The sequence below is a fragment of the Platalea leucorodia genome (genome assembly GCF_965183815.1).
Source record: "Platalea leucorodia genome assembly, chromosome: 9".
Classification (NCBI taxonomy): domain Eukaryota; kingdom Metazoa; phylum Chordata; class Aves; order Pelecaniformes; family Threskiornithidae; genus Platalea; species Platalea leucorodia.
Genome location: NC_138831.1, coordinates 31,881,327 through 31,901,829, shown reverse-complemented (window position 1 = coordinate 31,901,829; position 20,503 = coordinate 31,881,327). Strand labels below are relative to the sequence as shown.

Below are 20,503 nucleotides of genomic sequence, written 5' to 3'. Positions count from 1 at the left end.
GGCTACTATCTCACTGATTCTTGTGGCTGCGTAACAGTCACCTTGCAGCAAATTCATACAGCTAAGCAAAGAGGCCGTAAACTAGCTGCAGAACCTAGGCTGCCAACTCTCTTCAGTACACAGAAGCCTGACATCTCTTTTTCAGTCACTAACTACACCATCAAGGAACAATTGCCTTCTGCATAAATAACTATTTATTGTGTTCAAAACCGAGATGGGTAAATCTGTGCATATTAATACAGTATAATCAAATGACTTCTTTGAAATACAAGACAGCAGGGCATGATTCAAGTTTGGGCCAACTTTTCTTTTACTTTCTAAAACTTAAGAAAAAAAAAATCTTCACAGCAAGAACACTAGTCTCAAATCCCACACCACAGATTAAATTAGTTGTAGCTTTGTCATCTTCTTTACTGTAGAAAGCAAACCAGAGGTCTATGTTATCACTTATCACTCACAAATTAATATTTGCACTGTAAAATTACATACACAGTTACTTGATCAGTTCATTACAAGCTCCCAATTGTGTCTTTTGAATAGGATTTCTTTGGTATAGGATAGGAAACCTAGCTGAATTTTAAACTAAAGGATTAATCAACAGCTAACACCTTTGATGGTAAAAGATTTCACCCTGCATAACTGGCCTAAAAAATAATCTTGACTTTTCTTCATCAGCAGTCATTTCACAGAGAATTTCCACAGTATTAGCTAAATGTTAAATTACTACACCATTTACTTTGTTTTACAGGACAGTTTTAACCTTCGCAAATATTTCTCTCGTATGGTCTATAGAACTGCCTGCATGCAGCAGGTCTACACAACTGTTTCCTTCATCCAACCAAAGATGCTATCATAAGACTTTTATTAGTTTCCAGGCACCCAGCTTCTAGAAAGTACAGACTGACCTACTCTTTATTCCAAGTTAATTACTTAGTAATCTTCAGGAACGGTAATACATGATGAAGTATGATATAGGCAACGCAAAAGGCTATAGGGTTAGATGTGTCCGTACCACTGTGATAATCTAGTTCCTGTAAGTTCAGACACTGAACATGGGAAAAAAACTTGAACACTACAAACCACTGGGAGTTTATGGTTTTGGTCAGGATCTCATGGAACACAACAGAATTTCTATTTTAGTTCTAGGTGATGTTTTTCTGTAGAATCTATGCACCGAAAAATTTTTAAACTGCTGTACATTGAAACAGGCAGCAAACCCTGCACCTGACCTGATTTAAAACATTACTGATTTGATTCTGCTACATCAAGATTCAACCCTGCAAGGAATTCTTCACAGCGAGATCTATTTAACAGATCCATTAGTGATTCATTAATATCTTTGTTGAAAACAGAGTCAAAGTTTCCATTCACACAGGCTTCATTTTCCAGTTGAAAGCTACTCATTAAATCCTGTATCCACTTGAGTTCCTCAGAAAGTTCTTGACTGAGAGATTCATACTGACTCTGCAGATCAGCGTATTTCCCGGTTATGCCTGTAATACTAGTGCCTACAGTCTTGATATCATCTTGTAGATGTCTTTTCAGGGATTCAATTTTACGGCATTCATACTTCAGCTGAGACAGCTTGTGCCTCACACTTTCATTCTCTTCTTTATACCAAGCTTCTTTCTCATTATAAATGGAAACCAGAGCATCAATGTCCTCCTGCAAGGAATCGTGGGATGCAGCCAAAGTGCTGAAACCCCGTTCCATGAGTGAAATGTCTTCTACCACTCGGGCAAAGCGCTCAAAGTTGATGTAGGTATTATTGGGAGGCATACTTGAATGGCACTTTATGGTGTACTCTCTCAGGCGTTTTGTCTTCAGCTGTGTGTTCTCAACCTTCTTGTTTTCTTGGACTTTTGTTTCTTCTTTCAGCTGGTGAGTCGTCAGACAGAGGAACCAATATTACTGAGCGTTTACAAGACAGTGCAGTAATTCAAAAACTCTACACAAAGGATGCAGCCCGAACTTCCACAAAGCTGGGAGACTCTTTGCTCCCACAGATTTTCCTTCATGCATTTGATTAAAAGAAAAAAAAAAAAACCAAAACAAACCACACAAACGCAAAAATGAATGTGACAAGTGATGTGCATTCATTCCAGTGTGAAAAGTGTAAATAACAGGACTGCTATTTATTTTCATGTTAATTTTTAGCAGTTAACAGTCTCAAAGCTATCAATATTTGTAAGAGGAAAAACAACAATCCTGAAAACACTCCAGTTAATGTTTTGTGCAATGCAGAGCAAAAACTGAATTTCAAACATCCTCATTACTCATGCTGAGATTAGCTAAATGTATTTTCAATAAGAGGCTTATCCACAAAAGCAAGCAATGTTTATGATGAAAAAAAATATATATAGACAGACAAATCAACACACTTGGTACAGCAGTTATATCTTCAGAGAAATTATATTTTCCACATTGGCTGTAGTCAACTCTCAACTCAAGAAAGCACTAAACCCAAGGTGTAGTATATTTGCATGCAAACAGGGAAAAATGCAAAGCACAGTCTAATGTAGGATACTGTAAGTGCAAATATCAAAGCTTTGTCCCCCTCTTTTTGAAAGTTATGATAATAAAAGAAGTCATTTGCAGAAATCCAAGGATTTAGTCAGACCCAACCAATTTCTTTCCAGTGCATTTCTTCGAGACACTTAGGGTCTCTAAGTACTTAGAGGACAGTTTTCCATTTAACACATCAATAAGAGTGAGAATATTATCTCTGCTTTGCTCATAGTAAAAAGCAAGATCTGTCTCTTTATTCAGTCTTACCGTTATCCATGGATGAGACAGAGCTTCCTGAATTGTAAGCCGTTTCCTAAAAAACAACACAAAAAACCCCCACAGACTTGAATAAGAAATACCTTGTACACAAGTCCATTGACCCACACTTCTCCCAGGCTTCATATGAAGCATGTATCAAGATAATGCCATGACTAACTTGCAAATTTCAGGGTTTTGTTTCTCCATGAGGCATACTGCTTATGTGTAGTTTAGTAACTGTTCTGCTTCAGTAAGGAGCTGACCTCCCTCCACACAATTTGAGTTCTTACTTGATCAAAATCTACCTGTATTTTTGTGTACCCTTCCATAAGAAGCGATAAAACATTACCTTGTTTTGTTCATCCTACATGCTTAAAAAAAAAATCCTTTTTATACACCTTTAATACGACTGTGTCTGAATCAAGGTATACAACATGAATTATATCAAAACTGTCCTTTGGAACACAATATTACATCACTGCAGGAGCTGCCACTTCCTGAAAGCAACATTTCTGAGAGGAATACTTCAAACCTAATCAAACCTGATCAATCCTAGCTTCTTTCTGCATTGTGGCATCTTGGTGAACAGCACATTAAGAGCACTGAGAATCAAAGGTAGAAACACAGCATTGCACAGGGACTACCTCTGTATGTGGGACAAATATCAGTATCACTGACTTGTCCTTTCTTAAGAAGAGGTTGCTAGACCTGTGCAAACCTCTTGTCAAACCCCAGCTACTCTAACCTATTCTAAGGCCTGGGGATTTGCAGAAATCTTGACCGAACACCTTGCCTCTTGCTCTCTAATACCTATTTTCTCCCCTAATGAAGCCATTAGAAAGAACTGCAATGGCCTGACTTTCCTTCAGGACAAACAGTGTTACGGGGAAGGGGATGCTCCTTCTGTGTGCATGCTACTAAAAGCAAGAAAAGGGAAAAAAAAGTCTGTGGTTCCAATGCACTGGGAATAAAGATCTGCATAGCTGTCATGCAAATTCTAGGTGATTGTCACAGATGCAGAGAGACTTAAGGGACAATTCCACTAGGAGCACATGTGAAGATTTTTCTGCCCTTGCTCCACTGGGAGCATATTCTGGGATCACGTCACCTCCTTGAAAGTAGTTCATAATAGACAGAAATATTGGCGTGGTAGTTACCCAGAACTAGAGATTTTGCACACCATTTTCAGCCCTTCACCTACACCTTGCTGTACCATCTTCACTTAAGTGAGAATTCAGTCTTGAAAGTGAAATTTAACTGAGGAGATTTTGGTTCCTTTTGTTAGGGCTTCTGGGTGCAGTGATTAACTAGGAGCACAGCAGCAGAACTTTGCCTCCTGTCTGGCTCTTGAATGCCAATACACACTGCAGGAAAAGCTTTGCAGATTACTCGTCAGGCTGCATTTCACCAGGTTTATCTGAGACAAATGGATCTTCCTGAATTTTTACTTACCGTGTATCTTTCACCAGGAGTTTCTGAATAAAATCTTTTGCCAGGTCACTGGTATTGCTGAAAAATTCTTCATCAAATTCATAATTCACAGCTGTGATGTTGGCAAGGGTTTCTTGTTTAGTTTCTCCAAGGAAAGGTGATGCACCACTAAGCCTAGATAAGCCAGAAAGAAGAATCAATTGGAAAAATAAACAGCAGAGGTCCCCTAATGAAATTACAGTAACTGTGTAATATACTCTTAGGACATTTGTGGATCTCATGTTGTAGCAGCCATGCCACATGGGAAATAACAGGTCCAGCTTTGGCTCACTACACCTGTGGTTATGAGTCAGACTCATCTTGAAAGTCTCTAGTGCAGCACTAATACGTGCACACAGATAGAAATGCACAGATTCTCCTTTCCTAAGTGTCTCATTGAAGTCATTGCTAATCAAATTAGAAAAATCTTCAGCTGAAGAGAGTCTCTATCTCTGTGAACCCACAAACACTACCAGGCAGAAGCTTCTATCGCCATCAAGCAGATAGTGTTTCTATAGATATTCTTCGGGTAGGAAAAAACCTGCCCCTACTGTTTTTCTTTCTGCAAAGCTACTGACAAGTTCCTTGCACAGTGGGTTCAGCCAAGAGACCTTTCTCAGCTGGAACCAAAACACAACACGTGATTGGCAGTCAGGTGCCTGGCCTTGCCTAGGGGCCAACTGTGCCAGAGAGGTAGGGCCACGCTGCTCATTAAAATGAATCCACAAACAAAAGGACTTCAGCTGCAATAAAATTCAACTGCTTCTGAACAATGCAAAATTTCATTCTGTTGGCACTCTGCTCCAACTGCAAGGATATAATGGAGACATCATCATAATAAAATGCTATTCAACAATCTCTACTTAGACAGAAAAAGCTTTCATCCTGCTTTGCCTCTCAACTGTGACTGATGACCTTCATCTTTGATGACCATTTACCTCTGCTCCATAAAACTCAGGTGTCAGAACAGATTCAATGCAGACTCCTCCCGCCCTGCCTTCCTTCCCCTCCCCTTCCTCCCTCTCCAATCCACACGGATGCTGACTTGCAAAAGTCTGGTTTACGGGAAATGTTATTTATACCAAGGAAATTGATCTCATCCCTTTTTTTAAATCTTCTGGGCTATTACTATGCTTATCTATTATGTCTAGCTTTGATAGCATAGTTTCAGGATGCAGCAGGCTCAGAACAGGACTGCAGCAAGCTCCTGGGATCTAAATGGAGGTTTTGAATACTAAATTCCTTGCTTATATGATCCCGCTCAATAAACCTTTTACCCTGTCTGTCTTGCTACTACCATGTTGACTGGGAATTCAGGGGTAAGCAAAAAGTTAGATGGGACCACCTGGGCCATTCATCCCAGTCCCCAGCTACCACATGTGGTTTTATCCACAGAATACACATTTGAGGGCATAAAGTGTTTCCTCTCCCTCTACAATAATACAATGACACCAAAGCAGCTGACACAGCAAGGCAGCATGAGTGAGGTCCTCCAGTTGTCTTTGATGCAGTAAATTTCACCCCATAAGCCACAGTCAATCTCACTTCTTAACAGGTTTTACATACTCCCTCTTAAGCTTTTGTTCCACTTCTGTTAGCCACAAAGGCGGCTAACAGAAGCAGGCACCTCACCACGGACCACGGGCATTGTTCCAAAACTAAAGCTTGGAAACCTGCCCTAAAGCCTGGGTTTCTTTTCCTTTTCCCAAAACTGTGCCATGAAGCAGCTGTAATTCTACCTTCTGGCCCTTCACCGGATGCCAAAGCCAACAGTGCTCTATTCTCCTCTGCATTTTTTTTTCTCTTTGGGACTCAGTTTTGAGGTCTGTGAAATGGGAGAATTCTCAAATCCTAACACCTAATGCAAATGACTTTTGTCATATCCTGACTCAGTGCCTGTAAACATGTAACAGCAGACCTTTGCTTCGCCCTTACAACCCAGTGAATCACTCCAGTGGTTACTGAATTAAGGACTTGTAGGCATTTTGATCTCTACATCTGAAGATGGCATCCATTTGATTGCTGCCATGTTTGCTTAAGTAGGTGGTATCATTAAACACACCCCACTTATTCAGAATTCTTCAGAACAAAAAGGCTTTAAAATTAACAGGCAATACTAGTTAAAGGCATACAAATTTCTAGTACATAGAATATCACGCCAGCTGCCCCTAGGACAGAACTCAATGCAACAGAAAAACCTCGAGAGCACCTTGCTGTCTGTGCATCACTGTAATCACATGGTAAGTATTCCCACCTGTTTATCTTCAACTCCTAAGTTTTCCTCTCATCATTTATGAACACACATAAACGGCAATTTACAAAGTTTAATGTCCTGTCAAGTACACATGTCACTGAAGACCAGAGTGCTGAAAAAAAGCAAGGGTCTGGACAACATTTTAAACTCCTTTACCTGAGCTTGGGCTCAACCAGTATCGCTACCTTTTTCTGCACCACAGGACAGAAGGGAATTTGTTGCACTGAATCTGATTTCTCAGACCATAGCTCTTTTACAGCTTTTGGGGTCTAAGCCTTGGGTATAGCCCAAGAGTGGATTTAATTCCACTACATTTGTTTTCCACACTGAAAAGACAAACCCTCCCCTTCAATTTGTGTTGTGCAAATCCCTCTAACACTACAGTGCACCTTCTTTAAGTTTGGCAGCAAGTTAATCCTCTAAAGTGTCATAAGGAACAGCAGAAGCCCAGGGTAGGAATGTTAGGGTGAGACATTTCCAAGCATACAGTATCCACCATGCACTGCGCCCCAGCAGTCACAGGAGCTTGATTTCAATGGAAGCAGTTAGGTCCAAGGATCTCTGACCACTTCTGTAATTCTCATATCAAACCAGAGGAAAGAATTCTTGAAGCAACGAGTGCTGTCCCTCCATTGCATGCATCCATTGTCACACAAGCAGTTTCACAAATTGTCAAGCTCCATCTTAAAACTCTCTCGACTGCTTGTCCCCAGTATGCCCACGGAACCTCAATTCTTTGAGAGTCTGAGCTTTTCATAATTTCCTACTTTTGTTTATTCATCACCAGTTGACACACTTTTCTAAAAAGTGTCTTTTTTCCCCTTGTGCTTACTGACTGCAATTATATTACCAACCAGCCTTTGCTTTACTAGCTTTAACAAGCCCTTTTTTCTCCTGTAAGAAGAATTCTCAGTTCCCAGGGTCAACTTCTCTGCTCTGATCCCAGCTTAAATTAATCTTTTTGAATATGGTTGATCATATTTATGCACAGTAATCTAGACTGCTGCCTTTACAAGCAAATTAAATCTTCTCTGTTTTCACCTGAAATAACTCACCTTGTAAATGGTACTATTACACTTTCTGTTTCTATTCTCTCCACACACTGGTAGCTCATAGTCATTCTATGAGCAACCAATACACTTGAGCTTTTCCATCCTTTACCATTTGGAGCTGATGAGGTCCCATAAGAAGCAGAAATGCCCAGCGATGCTAGAGACATTTGCTCTTCATCTGCTCAGAATGCCCCTCTTCTTTTACCCCTTATTTCAAACTTAAAAAGGCTGCAGGATAATATTTGCCCGTTAGACAAACCACTGCCCACCCCATGTGTGCAGCTCCTTTCTTAAATGACTAAAGGGAAGAGCTGTTTTGTACTAGTGCAATAGAGCTTTAGGAACACTTCTACAGGAGCGAATCTATTGTACTCACAGTATGTAGGTGATGACTCCTATGCTCCTAAAAAACAAAGGAGATTAATTGCAGGGGTTGTACATGACCTGTATTCTTCTTAATGTACACAATATGAAAAAGTCAATAGTAGCTGCTATACAGGCAGGAGAGCCATCATGGCTTTAGATAACTGCTAATATCTCTTTTAAAGAACGGTGTTCCAGGAAAAATGTGAATTTAACATATAACTTCAAGTAATGTGGATATTTGAAGTCTCTTTATGTATTTCTACTTTAGCAGATATTTACTACAGTACACATCAGACATACAAAGAAATAGAAGCAAGGATGTTTTATCTGGGGTGACCTCTTTTGCCTGCCTTCTCAGCAGATCAGATTAGTACACAGGTCTCCTCTGCATGCAGTGCTCCTATAAATAAAGGTGTCACAAACGCTGCAGGGACGTGTTTTCTTTTAAGAGTGCTCCTCTGCAGTGGATAGTGGCAAACTGTTAACTCTGTAACTGACATCATTAAAGTTTTTCATGGTAATTTTGCAGAAATTAAATGCTTATCTTTTAATTAAAAAGAATGCATAAAAATGGAAAGACAGAACACAGAGTTATTAACTGCACTTAAGTTTTTTGGTTCGTTTTGGTTTTAATTTGTTCCAGTAGCATGGATTCTATTCAGAGCAAATTGGGAAAAAGTAATAGTAGAGCAACCTGAAAAAAAAAAAAAATGTTAAAAACTTACCACATATCTGCAGCAAGTCCAAGCGGTTCATAGTTTACTATTTCTGGAGCTGTAAGAAAAATTTAATCAAACATCAGCAACTGAGGTAACAAATTTTTACCAGGCTGAACTGAGTAGCAGGTCAAGAATTACCAAGAAGGAGAAAGGGGGGGGGTGGGAAAAGGAAAGGTAGTTACAGGATGCACTGTTTATAGTTTTACAGCCCTGATAGGAATTCAAGTTCACAGGTGTCCAGAAGAGATTATGTAGACTAACTTGGAGCATAATGCAACTCGCGAATAAGGGTGAAGCAAATATTATGTACTAATTACAGTGCAAATCATAACAAATAACAAATTATTTCACCTTCCAAGGATACTGTTGCCCTTAAGAATCTGAGCTTTTGTTTTGTTTTTAACTGGTGCCATTAAAGCTAGTTTCTAACAGGCAGTCAGAAAAAGCCCTCGGGCAAGAGACTGAAATTACATGCCAGACTACATTGGTATCCATGTCAAACCCTATTATCTTTATAAGAAACATCTTCTTGTTGGAAAACATCCCCATATAAGACTGCATGCAATAGAAAAGACCAAGGTGAGGTAATGAGACGAAAAAAGGTGTCTGTAACAGTTGTGTTTAACTGGAATACGAATTACAATTCTCTCCCCACCCCCCAACCCCCAAAACCAATGCCAAAACCTTTAATTGAAACTAGTGGAAAGGAGTAGGATTAACCTAAAATCCAAGCAAGACAGATTAGAATTATCATCAGTGAGCAACAAAAAGAGGATCAGGTGGAAAAGTGTAAGGGGAGGTGAAGGTTTTGTACTCAACAGGTGTACAGCGTGAGGCGGTTTTATCTAGAAAGCAATGATAGAGATACCCATGTAATTGTGTACCCTTGTACAACGCAGAGAGCTTACCTGCCCCAGGCAACAAGTAAAAATATTATGATTTGTGTTTCCAAGGTTTCACAATCTCAATCCTGAATTTACATCTCTAAATACTTATTTGGCAGCAACCTACTCTCACAGGAGAAGCACATCTGGTTTATAGAAAGCACCTTTCGGCTATTCCAGAAAAACAAAGTAAACCTCTAGATTTAGGTCACCTTGATACAAATGAGATTGAAAATACCTCTGTCCCTCACTTCTTAACTTTGAAAAGACGTCTCAACTTTCTCATGGAATTTACAACACAAGTCAAAGAACGGGTCACTTGCTCACCTACAAATTCTGGAGTTCCAAAAATATTTTTAAATTCAACTCCATCTTCTATTTTGTGAGCCAGGCCGAAGTCAATGAGTTTGATGTGTGGAATAGGGATATTCTTGTCTAGAAGCATAATGTTTTCAGGCTAAAAATAACAAAAGATAGATCTTTGTTATTAGAATATTAATATCTTGGGCAAGTAACAGTTCTCAAGTGCTTTTTTTTTTCTTCACATATACAACGCTATAGAACAAAAAACACATACCTGTGCCTGAACATTTACAATTCATTCTTTTGAGAAAGGGATGACAACTGAAATTTGACATCATTGAATGGACCAGAACTTCATAAAAGCAAATCAAATCTAATAAGAGTAATGCTTTCATTCCTTTAATTTTCTTTCATGCAAAATCTGCCTTTCCCTATCTTCCTGTCAGTACTCCTAAGCTTATTTCCTTAATGATAGCTATTGCCAGGATCAAAACAAGATACCCTTGTTTTCACAATGAGACAGAAGTTTTTCACATAACTGTATGTAGTTCCCTAATCTGACAAGATATGTCACTAGGTTATCGGCCCAGCAGCATTGTGATATAACACGAAGTGGAAGCTCAGTTTATCTTGCCCCTCTTAAAACAGAAAGTATATCCCTGGCCCACAGGGCCTCCTGGGAAGATGTCACACCCTGACCCCATGGATCTGCCTCAGTTACAACAACTGGTGCACACGTAACAGCAGCTAGCAGGTAGCTGAAGCAGTGCAGATACCTGGTGCAGAGACAGAGTGCCATTGCTTGATCCTGAGGAGAACTGCACCACTGAATATTTCAACTGACAACAATTTTACTGATCTGTTCTTGGAATTTACACTGGGAAACCTCACTATTTCTGCTCAGCTGTCCCTATACTGTATTGTAACCCACTGGAAGATGTCTTATTAAAGGCTTCTTGAGGAATTCTAGTCACATCTGAACCTACTTAGGGAAGGCAAATGCTCTTCTCTATAAGACTAAATTCACAGCTGCAACAACAAGGTCAGGAAAGATCTAGGATTTACTATCTGAACAGTCCAGAAAATTGAAAGAGTTGGGATCAGAGGTCCTAGCTCATATATGACAGCAAGCTATTAAAAGAACACATAGCATTTCTCACAGCATTGTAGGGAAAAGCCAAAGCTAGAACTGTGAAATTAAAGCTAATTTTTTCAACTACAGACTGTGACTTTCTTTACCAGATGTAACGGATATTTCATAAATTTATTTCTTCAACTAGATTTCTCAGCCTTAGCTACTCCCTACCATGGCCCTATTTCACAGGTTTCAGTGTAAACTATGGGTTCGATTTATCTCCCATGAAGACCTTTAATGTGTTAATTTGTCATAACTTAATCATAAGCTCAAGAGCAACAGTGAGGCAGTTTGATTCCCTGCTGGCAGCTGCCTGGCCTTTTCACAGCAGATCCTAACGTGGAAGCAGCTCCTGCTAACACACACTCTCAGTCAGAGCTACACTGGGAAAGACAGCATATGAATAATTTATTGTCATAGTCATTGGACCAAGAATATTTTAGCCTCAGGCTAACAAGTCTGGTTTTCTTCGATGGATCTAGGGCATATGTGTTCACCCCAGATACATGATGTAAGCTTGTTTAGAGCAGATAGACTGAAATGGCAAAAAGTCACAGTCACTACCTCTTGAACTGTTTTATTCCTTAGGTGGTGTAAGTCACTGTAGCTCCACTGCAGTCAATGGAGCCCTGTCAAGTGACGAGATAATTATGAATCATCCTCTATCTAATCAGATCACTGCTTAAAAATACATGTCTAATTTAACACTAGCAAAACTCCAAACCCAGTCCTATAAAACCCAGGAGAGTTATTCTGTGAATATGTTTTAGGTCATTTGATATTCACTATCAGTGAAATGATTCTTTACTTATCCTTTCTGATTTCTATCTTGCATTTGTTGTAACATCTTCACTGACCACCTGACATTACTGGTATTAAATATCAAGATTAGTAGCTAGAGATCAGTATAGAAAAAGTTGCACCTATATTCTCACAATAATTTCACGCCACTGGATATTACACTTTTCTAATCACAGTGAAAACTTTCAGTCTTTGGCTTCTGGATTTCTGTAGCAATTTAAAAATCAAGTGCACATCCTTTATATGTTCACACATCTCCTACGCTTTTTCACATGCACCCCATGAAGATTTGGACAGTAGTTTCCTAGCCAGTTTGTTAGGTTAGATGTGATTTGCAACATTTGCAACAACTACATATATGCCATTAAGTCTGACTCAAGACCAAGCAATTTAAGTCAGAGACAGCACACATTTAGCACAAGGAATCATCATATATATCCTGAGAATCTGGGAGGAGTCTATCTATAGCACACACATAATTAGTAATTAGTAATAAACTAACCTGGATTTAAAGTTAAGAAAAGGAACATGTAATCTAGCAGTAGAGTTTCTCCCTTTTTCCTTCATTTTAAAATAGTTCCCTTCTCTGTTTTATTCTACTTTCTCCTAGGGAATAAGTGCACTTTGAATGTATTTCTGGAAGCAGCAATGTTTGAGGCAGCCAGTTCTGTAGCTGTAAGTCTGCTACTGAGAAAGCACTTTCTTCTAGTCTCAAGAGTTTCATTCCCAAGGACAACAGACTCCTAGCTTCAGAGAAGCATGTTCACCTAGCTAGGCCACAATCAAAAGGAGAGAGAGAGACAGACAGCCTCTTCTGTATTGTCTAGGCCAGTTGTACTGATACCAAAGTCAAGGACCAAAGCTATAGATGTCACCTGATGCGGTAGGAAGAGAGCTCTGTGTGATGTGCTTTCAAGGCCCTAAACAGCTAAGAAAGCAAGAAGTCTTTCTGTTAACCAAACTGCACTGGATGACACATACCTCTCATGTAATTCTAAACACAGTGGGGAATGGAAGCAGCAACAGTTGTTTGCAGCTGGACCTGGCCCTCCTCTTCCCAAAAATGCATTTCTTCTAATTTTTTTTTTTTATTTTTTAAACAGCATGCTTTGGATGATAACACAAATGCAAACAGCTGAAGGATGAAGACTTACAATTTCTTTTTCTCAGTCAGTAAATACATAAGCCCATCCAAAAGTTACCACAGACCTGATAAAGGAGATTGTCTTCCTTGGAGCACTCAGCTGTGAAGTGCATTTAAAATGGTCTTACCTATTAGTTTAGGCATGTTATCAAATACAGATATCTAACAAATTGTAGAAGGTACAGTCCATCATTATAAAACATCAATAACAGTAAGTCTAAATCAGCATCTTTACCTTTAAATCAAAGTGAGCAATTTTCCTAGAGTGAAGGTAATTCACACCATCCAAAATCTGCTTGATGAATCTAGTTGCTTCCTCTTCACTCAAAGACTCCTTCTGTGCCAGGAAGTCAAAAAGTTCTCCTCCAGAAACTCTGCAAAACACACCAGAAAACATCCTGTTATCTACTGCATTGTAAGATATAAAATAAACGTAAGCACAGAAAACGAAACTAGCAAAAAAATCTCCATACACTTAGAAAAAGGGCACTCTTGCAGACAATCTAGAGTTTTGTGTTCTGGTTCCAGGTGTGCCAAAACTTCCTTCTGGCTTCAGCTGTCTTCCCTGTAAATTAAGGACTAGCTTTCCCTAATTCATTGATGCTGCAAGGTTTGATTCATCAAGGATTATAAAGGACCAAAACCAGGCACGTTGTTTGATGAATCTACAGACATGTACATATTTCAATAGGTAGACGTTGATGTTAACCCCTTCAACTGCTATTTTGCAACATTTTCATTTTGGATGAGAGAGAGGAAATAGAAGAAGTTGTAATAGTCAAGAACTGCTAAAGAATTACTTCTCTTATCGGTTGCCATCAGAAACATGAGGCAATAAGATCTGCCAGCGGAATCTCTTTTCTTTCCAGAACAGCCATTACATTGTTCTAATACGGATTCTTGCCTGACATAACTGACAGGAAAGCATTTATTTTGTGCTGAATTTTTAAGAAGAAAGCAGATTGTAGCAGCTTGGAAGGTACCTAAAATTGTTTTCCCAAATCAAGGAAGTGCTATTAGTTACTAGGAGTTTTCACATCAAAATTGAAATATGTTCCATGCATATTTAGTACATAAAACTTCTATTTTCATTTTTGTGCCTTGTATTGAAAGCTCCAGTGCTATTTTTCTACATATTATGAAACAGGATGATCTAGATATTGAATTGGGCATTGTTTACAGTTGTTATTCATAATGATGCTTACATTTATTGTTTCCAGTTCACACTGTCATTGATATTACTGATTTATTCTCATTCAAATTTACTGTTGGGGGCACCCACAAAGCAGTTGCTGCTCTTGGGCTCAGGTATACCACCCATCCATGCTCACCATTCAGAGTGCAAGCACAAGACTTGAAAGATCCAACAGTCATTTTGGAAAACAAGCTTTTGGCCCTGTTGTCTGATGAAATACCTGTAAAAGAACTGGCAGGTTCAAATGCTTTGAGTTTACTAAGTGCTGTGACTCACAGACAAGTTAGATCACACTGTGCACTGCAGAGGCCTTTTGGGCAATCATTCCTCTGAGCCCAGGCTCCTACACAACACTGGTGGTGACAAGATGGTGATTCCCTACTCTGCCTCTTTCAGACTAAACTATTGTGAACAGCTACAAAAACTGCAAAGAGAAGTCAACTACAAACAAGAACAATGTGTCAAAAGCCACAAAGACACTGGGCTTACTTCTTAGCTTCTACTGTTGCTGTGGGTGACAGCACACCTTGCTGTTCCAAAGGCAGATTTACACAGGGCCTATTGACTTGAGCACTGATTACGGGATATTTTTTTGCCGCTCCCACATAGTCAGGAACTTTCTAAGCAACATGAGGCAGGACACTTCACCTGAGCAGAAGTCACTTGATACTTTAATTGTTATAACTAAATGGTTGGCAAACAAAAATAAACTTATATGACTCAGGAATATGGTCCAACTGCTGTCTCTGGCTGCCGTCTTCTTCTTCCTATTAATCTCAGTTACTCAGCCTGTGAGACTCTTATGTGTCATCTAAAAAGAAAATCAGAGACCAAATACCAAAGGTGTCAGCACTACCATCAGCCTTGCTGGACAGGTTTTGTTTTACCCTATTTCAGTGCATTTCAGGAGCCTGGGAACATTGTCTCCTTTCCTTATTGTAGTAGGCATAGAGACCTTGGTTCATTAGTTTAAAAAATTATTACAGCTGACTGTGACAAGACAGTAAAGAAATCTCTAAGTAAAACCTGGTAGTCTCTTGGTGAAATCTGTGTACAGAGAGCAAGCAAGTCCCATCTCCTTAATGATTTCTATTCAAACTACACTTAAGTAATCACCTCTGGCAGGCACTATGGCCTGGTCATCAGGAAGCCAGCTGTACCAGGATACTTTTCTTGTACTTTTCTGGAATTTAGCCATGTAGGCACGCTACTCTCTCTTCCTCTTTTACCCTATAAAATCTCCTTGGCGATTGTTCCTTAAGGTGGACTCTTTAATCAGGACTAAGAATAAAAAAGTTCTCTCTCGGGCCAGACAAACAGCCCATGTAGCCCAGCCTCTGGTTCTCCAACACCAGCAAAAGAAGATACCACTTAAGGAGAGCACACAAGCTGAGCCACTTTGTGAAAGCCGTTCCCCTCACCTTCCCCTGGCACAGAGGACTGTGCTAAGGATGCTAGAGGATACCTTCCTGCCTGGAGGAGGCTGGCAACTTTCTTTTGAGGAATCTCCTTTGCTACACAAAGGAATGTCAGAAAATTGTTTAGCTGCTCAGACTAGTGGTACTTAATTCCCTTTCTCTCTTGCTGCCCCCAAGAGTGGTTACTTAAAAGAGGTGGGTTAGCTGCTCAGGACACACCAGGGATTTTGCCCCAACGGCAACCTCAGCAACATACTGGGCAACCAGCTACACCTAAGGCATCACTCAAGAAACTGTACAGCCTGCAAGAACGAGGATCACAGGAAATTTACTTGCTAGCTCCTTCCTGTATTTTCCCTCTTCTCTCTAGTTCACACTAACCTTGAATCAGGCTAGGCAGGGGGAACTTCCAAGATGCAGAATACAACATAAAAATAAAAAAGGAAACCAAAAAAAGATTCAGGGAGTCTGAAGTCCATCTGTTACTTCATCAGCAAAAGACTCCCTCTTACAACATCTACATGAGCATTTCATTTTCTGAAGGTCAGAGATCAGCACACATTACAAAGTGTACATTAATCTCCAGTCTGTTGTGGTATAGCCTAAGACATTAGCGTAAGCTGCAGAGACCTTAAAAGAGTAATCTAAAGGAAAATTCAGTAGAAGAGATGTGATGATGTCTCATTAACAAAGTTCAGGCTCTAAAACCAGGTTTGAGTAAATTGTACAAAGAGAGTGCTAAACAGTTTAGTGCAGGATCATTCTTACCCAAGTTATGCACGTGAACTCAGAGAAACCCTCAGGCAGAAGAGACTGAGCAACCTCAAAAGCCAGCCATTTTGGGATCCCAGAAAAAAAACAGTTCAGCACTAACTCCTTTGCAGTAAAACACTCATAACTGCACTAAAAGTTCCATTTGAACATCCAGGGAGGTGTGTTTTCTAAATCAGCACCACCTGTAAAAGAGCAAATGCTCCTTTCTCAAAGGACCTTATGTTACAGAAAAATTCCTTCCTCTGGTTCCATCTCTTTCCCTTTTACCATGTCACCTTATTCCCATGGCAAACAAAGAAGCAAACAAATGATGACTTTGCTCTTCCTTCAAAGTCCAATAAAAGACAAACGACAATGCTGCCCTACTTCTTGGAAACAGCTGTTTATTTTGTGTACACAACCTTAACACTTACCAGTAGAGGAGACTGGTGTATCAATCAAACCTGCCTTTACGCTGCTTTTGTTTGGGCAAAGCAGCTTCAAGGCAGGGCCCAAGAGACAGAGAAGAGCAAGGTCATAAAAGCTGTGCAGATCACATCCCTGAACAACGTGTACAAGGAAGGGCAAACTGTGTACCTGCCAAACTGCACGTAACAGCAGTGGACTTGGCAATGCTCTTCCTGCTCTTGAACAGAAGAAACAGCACCTGTAGAATCAACCCCTGTGTAAAGAGGAGATAGTCTTGCCTGTGCCAGCACAGTGAGCTTGGGAGAGGGTCAACATTTTATCCAAAGCCTCTTTTAAACACCAGGGTAGCTTCTTCAATTAATCAAGAATACTGGGGACATTCTTTTGAAGCTAAAGTCCACTGTAGCTTAACATAAAATTAGTTGGCTGGGTGCTGTAACACTTATTTTGGTAAACTGCAGGGAGTATGAGACTCTGATATCAGAGTGCCAGGAGGAGAGATCATCTGTTTACAGAGAGAATTTAATTATCTTTATTAGCAATTATCATCATCCTCACTTTGTATACAGCAGCTGAATGCAGTGGCCTTAATCAGGTCAAAACTCTGTTGCACCCAGCCTTTTAGAAGTGCAGTAAGCTACAGCCTGACAATAGGACACGCAAAATGTGTCAGGCCATGTGAGGACAGGAAAAAGCAGACGGTAATGAAATAGGAGGCTGTTTTGGCACAAAGTAGCTGCCAGTCAGAAAAAGTAAGCTCCTTTCCTGTCTTCTAGTGCATGGCTACAGAGACCAACGTTTGGCCATAGACATATACTTAAAAATTAACAGATCCTTATCATCACCCATATGCCATCTACCAGCAGTCACATTAATCTCCAGGAATGCTCTCCGGCCTAAATGCTGGCTCCTCTGGAAAGCTAGTGGTTATTTCATCTCACTCAGGGATTAAAGCTTCATTGCCTGGATTCCATACACAAGGTCAAGGCAGGTGCCCTAGGGAACATATGGTCTACATAACTTCAGCCACAGTGTCTCTGTATTTCCTGATTCATACACACAGAAATTGCATCATTTACTCATTACCTAAAAGTTGTAGTAAGCAGAAGACCTCAGGCTGTCTCCTTGCTTACAGCTTTACCTTAGTACCGTGAATTGACAGATAAAGGATATGTCATCTTCTGCACAGCTCCTGTAAGACTCAGAGCTTTGTCAACTAGATGATATTGATTCCACAAAAGAGCAGGACACAGCCCAAATAAGCTTGAATTGATGTCTGTCTTCCTTCACTGCATGACAAATTTCATCCCCTTAGGCCATCACCATACATTCTGACCAGCAAAGCTCTATTTATTAGAAGAGCTACTTCCATTCCTGGCTCTGATGAGTACAAGCACGCAATTCTACTCTCTGCTTTGTGTGACAGTGTTCAGGTTTCCCCTGGTTCTCAGTGGAGATTAGGAAGGCTGAGCCACACAAATGCACATAGATATAAATTTGCACATGCATTAAGATAATTTACATGCCTTTCAATTCCTTAAAGTAGACCAACAGCACACACTATCAGCTGTACAGAAGGCGATGCTTTGGACATAGGTCTATATGATCGTCTGTGCACACAGAGTCACTCACTTCTATTACAGTCCTGATCCTGAGCCATGAAACACCTGGAATGGCAACAAGTCAAGTGCCAAGTTTCATCCAAATTCATTCTCCCAGTGTAAGTTTGGGTATAAACAGACCCAATTACTTGGTGCCTCCCCTTTTTAATTTCTTTAAAAAGTGATATAACTTTATCATGGCAGATTTTTTTTTTTACTCAGTAATTGACATTAGGCAACTGCAAAGTTTTCAAACTAACACAATGACAGTAACACTATTAAATTTGGGGACATCCAAATGTTCTATAGCACTCAGCTGCAGGTGCACTGCAGAGGAGCAAGTGACCTTTCTGTGACCTCCCAGCGGCTACAGGTCAAATCTAATATGCATCAGAATGGCTGGCAAATAGTACTGAGAACAGAAAGCCAAACAGCAGCAGGCAACTTAGTTCCCCTCCTGGCTTCACAGCAAAGAATCTGCATCCCTGGCGCGACCAGGGAAAGGTGAAATTAATTATGTGACCTGCCTAGAGTGATGACAATTTTCTGCAGCATCTAACACTCCCGTATGTTCAGTCTATCTGATAGATCAGTTACTTAGTCTAATAACCTTTCCTTGGTATTGTACACTAGTAATCCCGAAAACTACTGCAACTGGTTTATGTCTCCTGTTCTAGCTCTGCCAAAGCAACTCTTCATCCTTTTGGGATATCACTAGTCCATTCTCACAAAACCTGTACTTTAGCCTCTCCAATATAAGCTGAAGTCACATGAACAAGAATAACTCTTCCAATGCCATTTTGACTCATATTGGGTTGCCAGGTCAGAAGGCAAAAATGCTATCCACACAGGGCAAAGCGCTCTGGCCAGGCTGGAAAGAAGTATTTCCTCTTTATAAAATCATCCTCCTATTCCTCTTTATTGTTAGGGTCCTTCTACATCACATTATGTTTTACAAAAGTGAAGAAATTCCATCACACATACATTAGTGTCAGCATTGAAGTGACTGTGTAAACTTTACCCTCCACACACATTTCAGATTAACATCACATAACCAACCCCTGCATGCAATCTCCAAAACATAATGACTTTGAAACACTGTTAAAATGATATGACAGCTTTCCAAAACATGGTCAGGCATGTCTGTCTTGAGATTTAAGAATCTCAAGCCAGGCAGTAGAAACAGGCAGAACGCGTTCAAAACAAGTTGTGTTGTAAGAGATTACATTATTAACCTGTGGTCTGCATCTGTCTCAAATGTTTCACCTCAGTTCCATCAAACATACAGGAAGGGCAACAGAGTGTAAGAAATAGCTAATGTCTTTGGGATGTAGTATTTCTAGGCTGATGAAACAACCAACCAAACAGAATTCCTGCAGGTAATTTAATAGCTATTGCAGAGACTGGCAATTTTGATACTGCTTCAAATTCTAATAAACTGGCATTCCTCTACATAGTAACACCTATTAGCCAGGTTCTCTCACTTCCTTTCAGTCAATAAGATTAAATACAGACAAAAGCATCAAAGGTGACTCCCCAAAATGCAAACTCATGTTCCAACTAAGCAAAGGCTCCTCAGCCAAGGCTTTGTTAAGATGATTCCTGACCACATCTCCAGCTTCCCTGGGCTGTGCATTTATTCTTCCAGGCAGGGACATGCACAGGTTCTGCAGAATAACCCATTGTCCCCTAAGCCTAGGCAGAGAAGCTGCTGCTAGCCGGTCTTAAATCTCTTCTTAAACAGCACAAACCAGTTTGCATTTCATAGCCAAATATGTCTGATAGTCATCCTAAACCAGTAGCCAGGCTATCCAATGGGTCACAATGCAGGGATGAGGCTACAGCAGTCCACAGATCCCCTGGTTGAGGGGTGTTCACTTGTCAGCAGGATGTAAATGGCAGGGGTTTTCCCCCATCACATGGGGGAACAAGAGAAGAGTGAGCAGCTCTCCTTCACTCCCACCCTGCTGCTATTCATCCTCAATAGTCAAAGTCTAGGGATTAAAAAAAACTCTTCCCTTGCCCTCCTCCCATCTTTTCCCCTAGGCTCCTCTAAATGAGGGAAATATGGGAGTAGTGAGAATGGCTGCAAATTTTGCAAAGGTCTTGGTGGCTTCACTTGCGTTGGAAGAGATGAAAGCAGACAGAAAAATGAAATGAGCATCCAGTGGCCATTTGTGCTTCCTCCAAGGTTTGTGTCAGGGCAGCACCAA

The 20,503-nt window shown here is 40.2% G+C and overlaps 1 protein-coding gene across 2 annotated transcripts in view; it reads right to left on the bottom strand.

The window, feature by feature from the left end:
- Positions 1–207: 207 nt before the first annotated feature.
- Positions 208–20,503, bottom strand: part of DAPK2 (death associated protein kinase 2) — a 39,733-nt gene continuing 19,437 nt past the window's right edge. For both annotated transcript variants that reach the window (XM_082321942.1, XM_082321941.1), the window contains 7 exons: positions 13,130–13,268; positions 9,839–9,968; positions 8,634–8,682; positions 7,919–7,945; positions 4,219–4,371; positions 2,776–2,821; positions 208–1,878 (listed from right to left, as the gene is read on the bottom strand). In XM_082321942.1, coding sequence (XP_082178068.1) covers positions 1,243–1,878; positions 2,776–2,821; positions 4,219–4,371; positions 7,919–7,945; positions 8,634–8,682; positions 9,839–9,968; positions 13,130–13,268 — 1,180 coding nt within the window. In that variant the 3' untranslated portion in view covers positions 208–1,242. The remainder of the gene's footprint in view (positions 1,879–2,775; positions 2,822–4,218; positions 4,372–7,918; positions 7,946–8,633; positions 8,683–9,838; positions 9,969–13,129; positions 13,269–20,503) is intronic.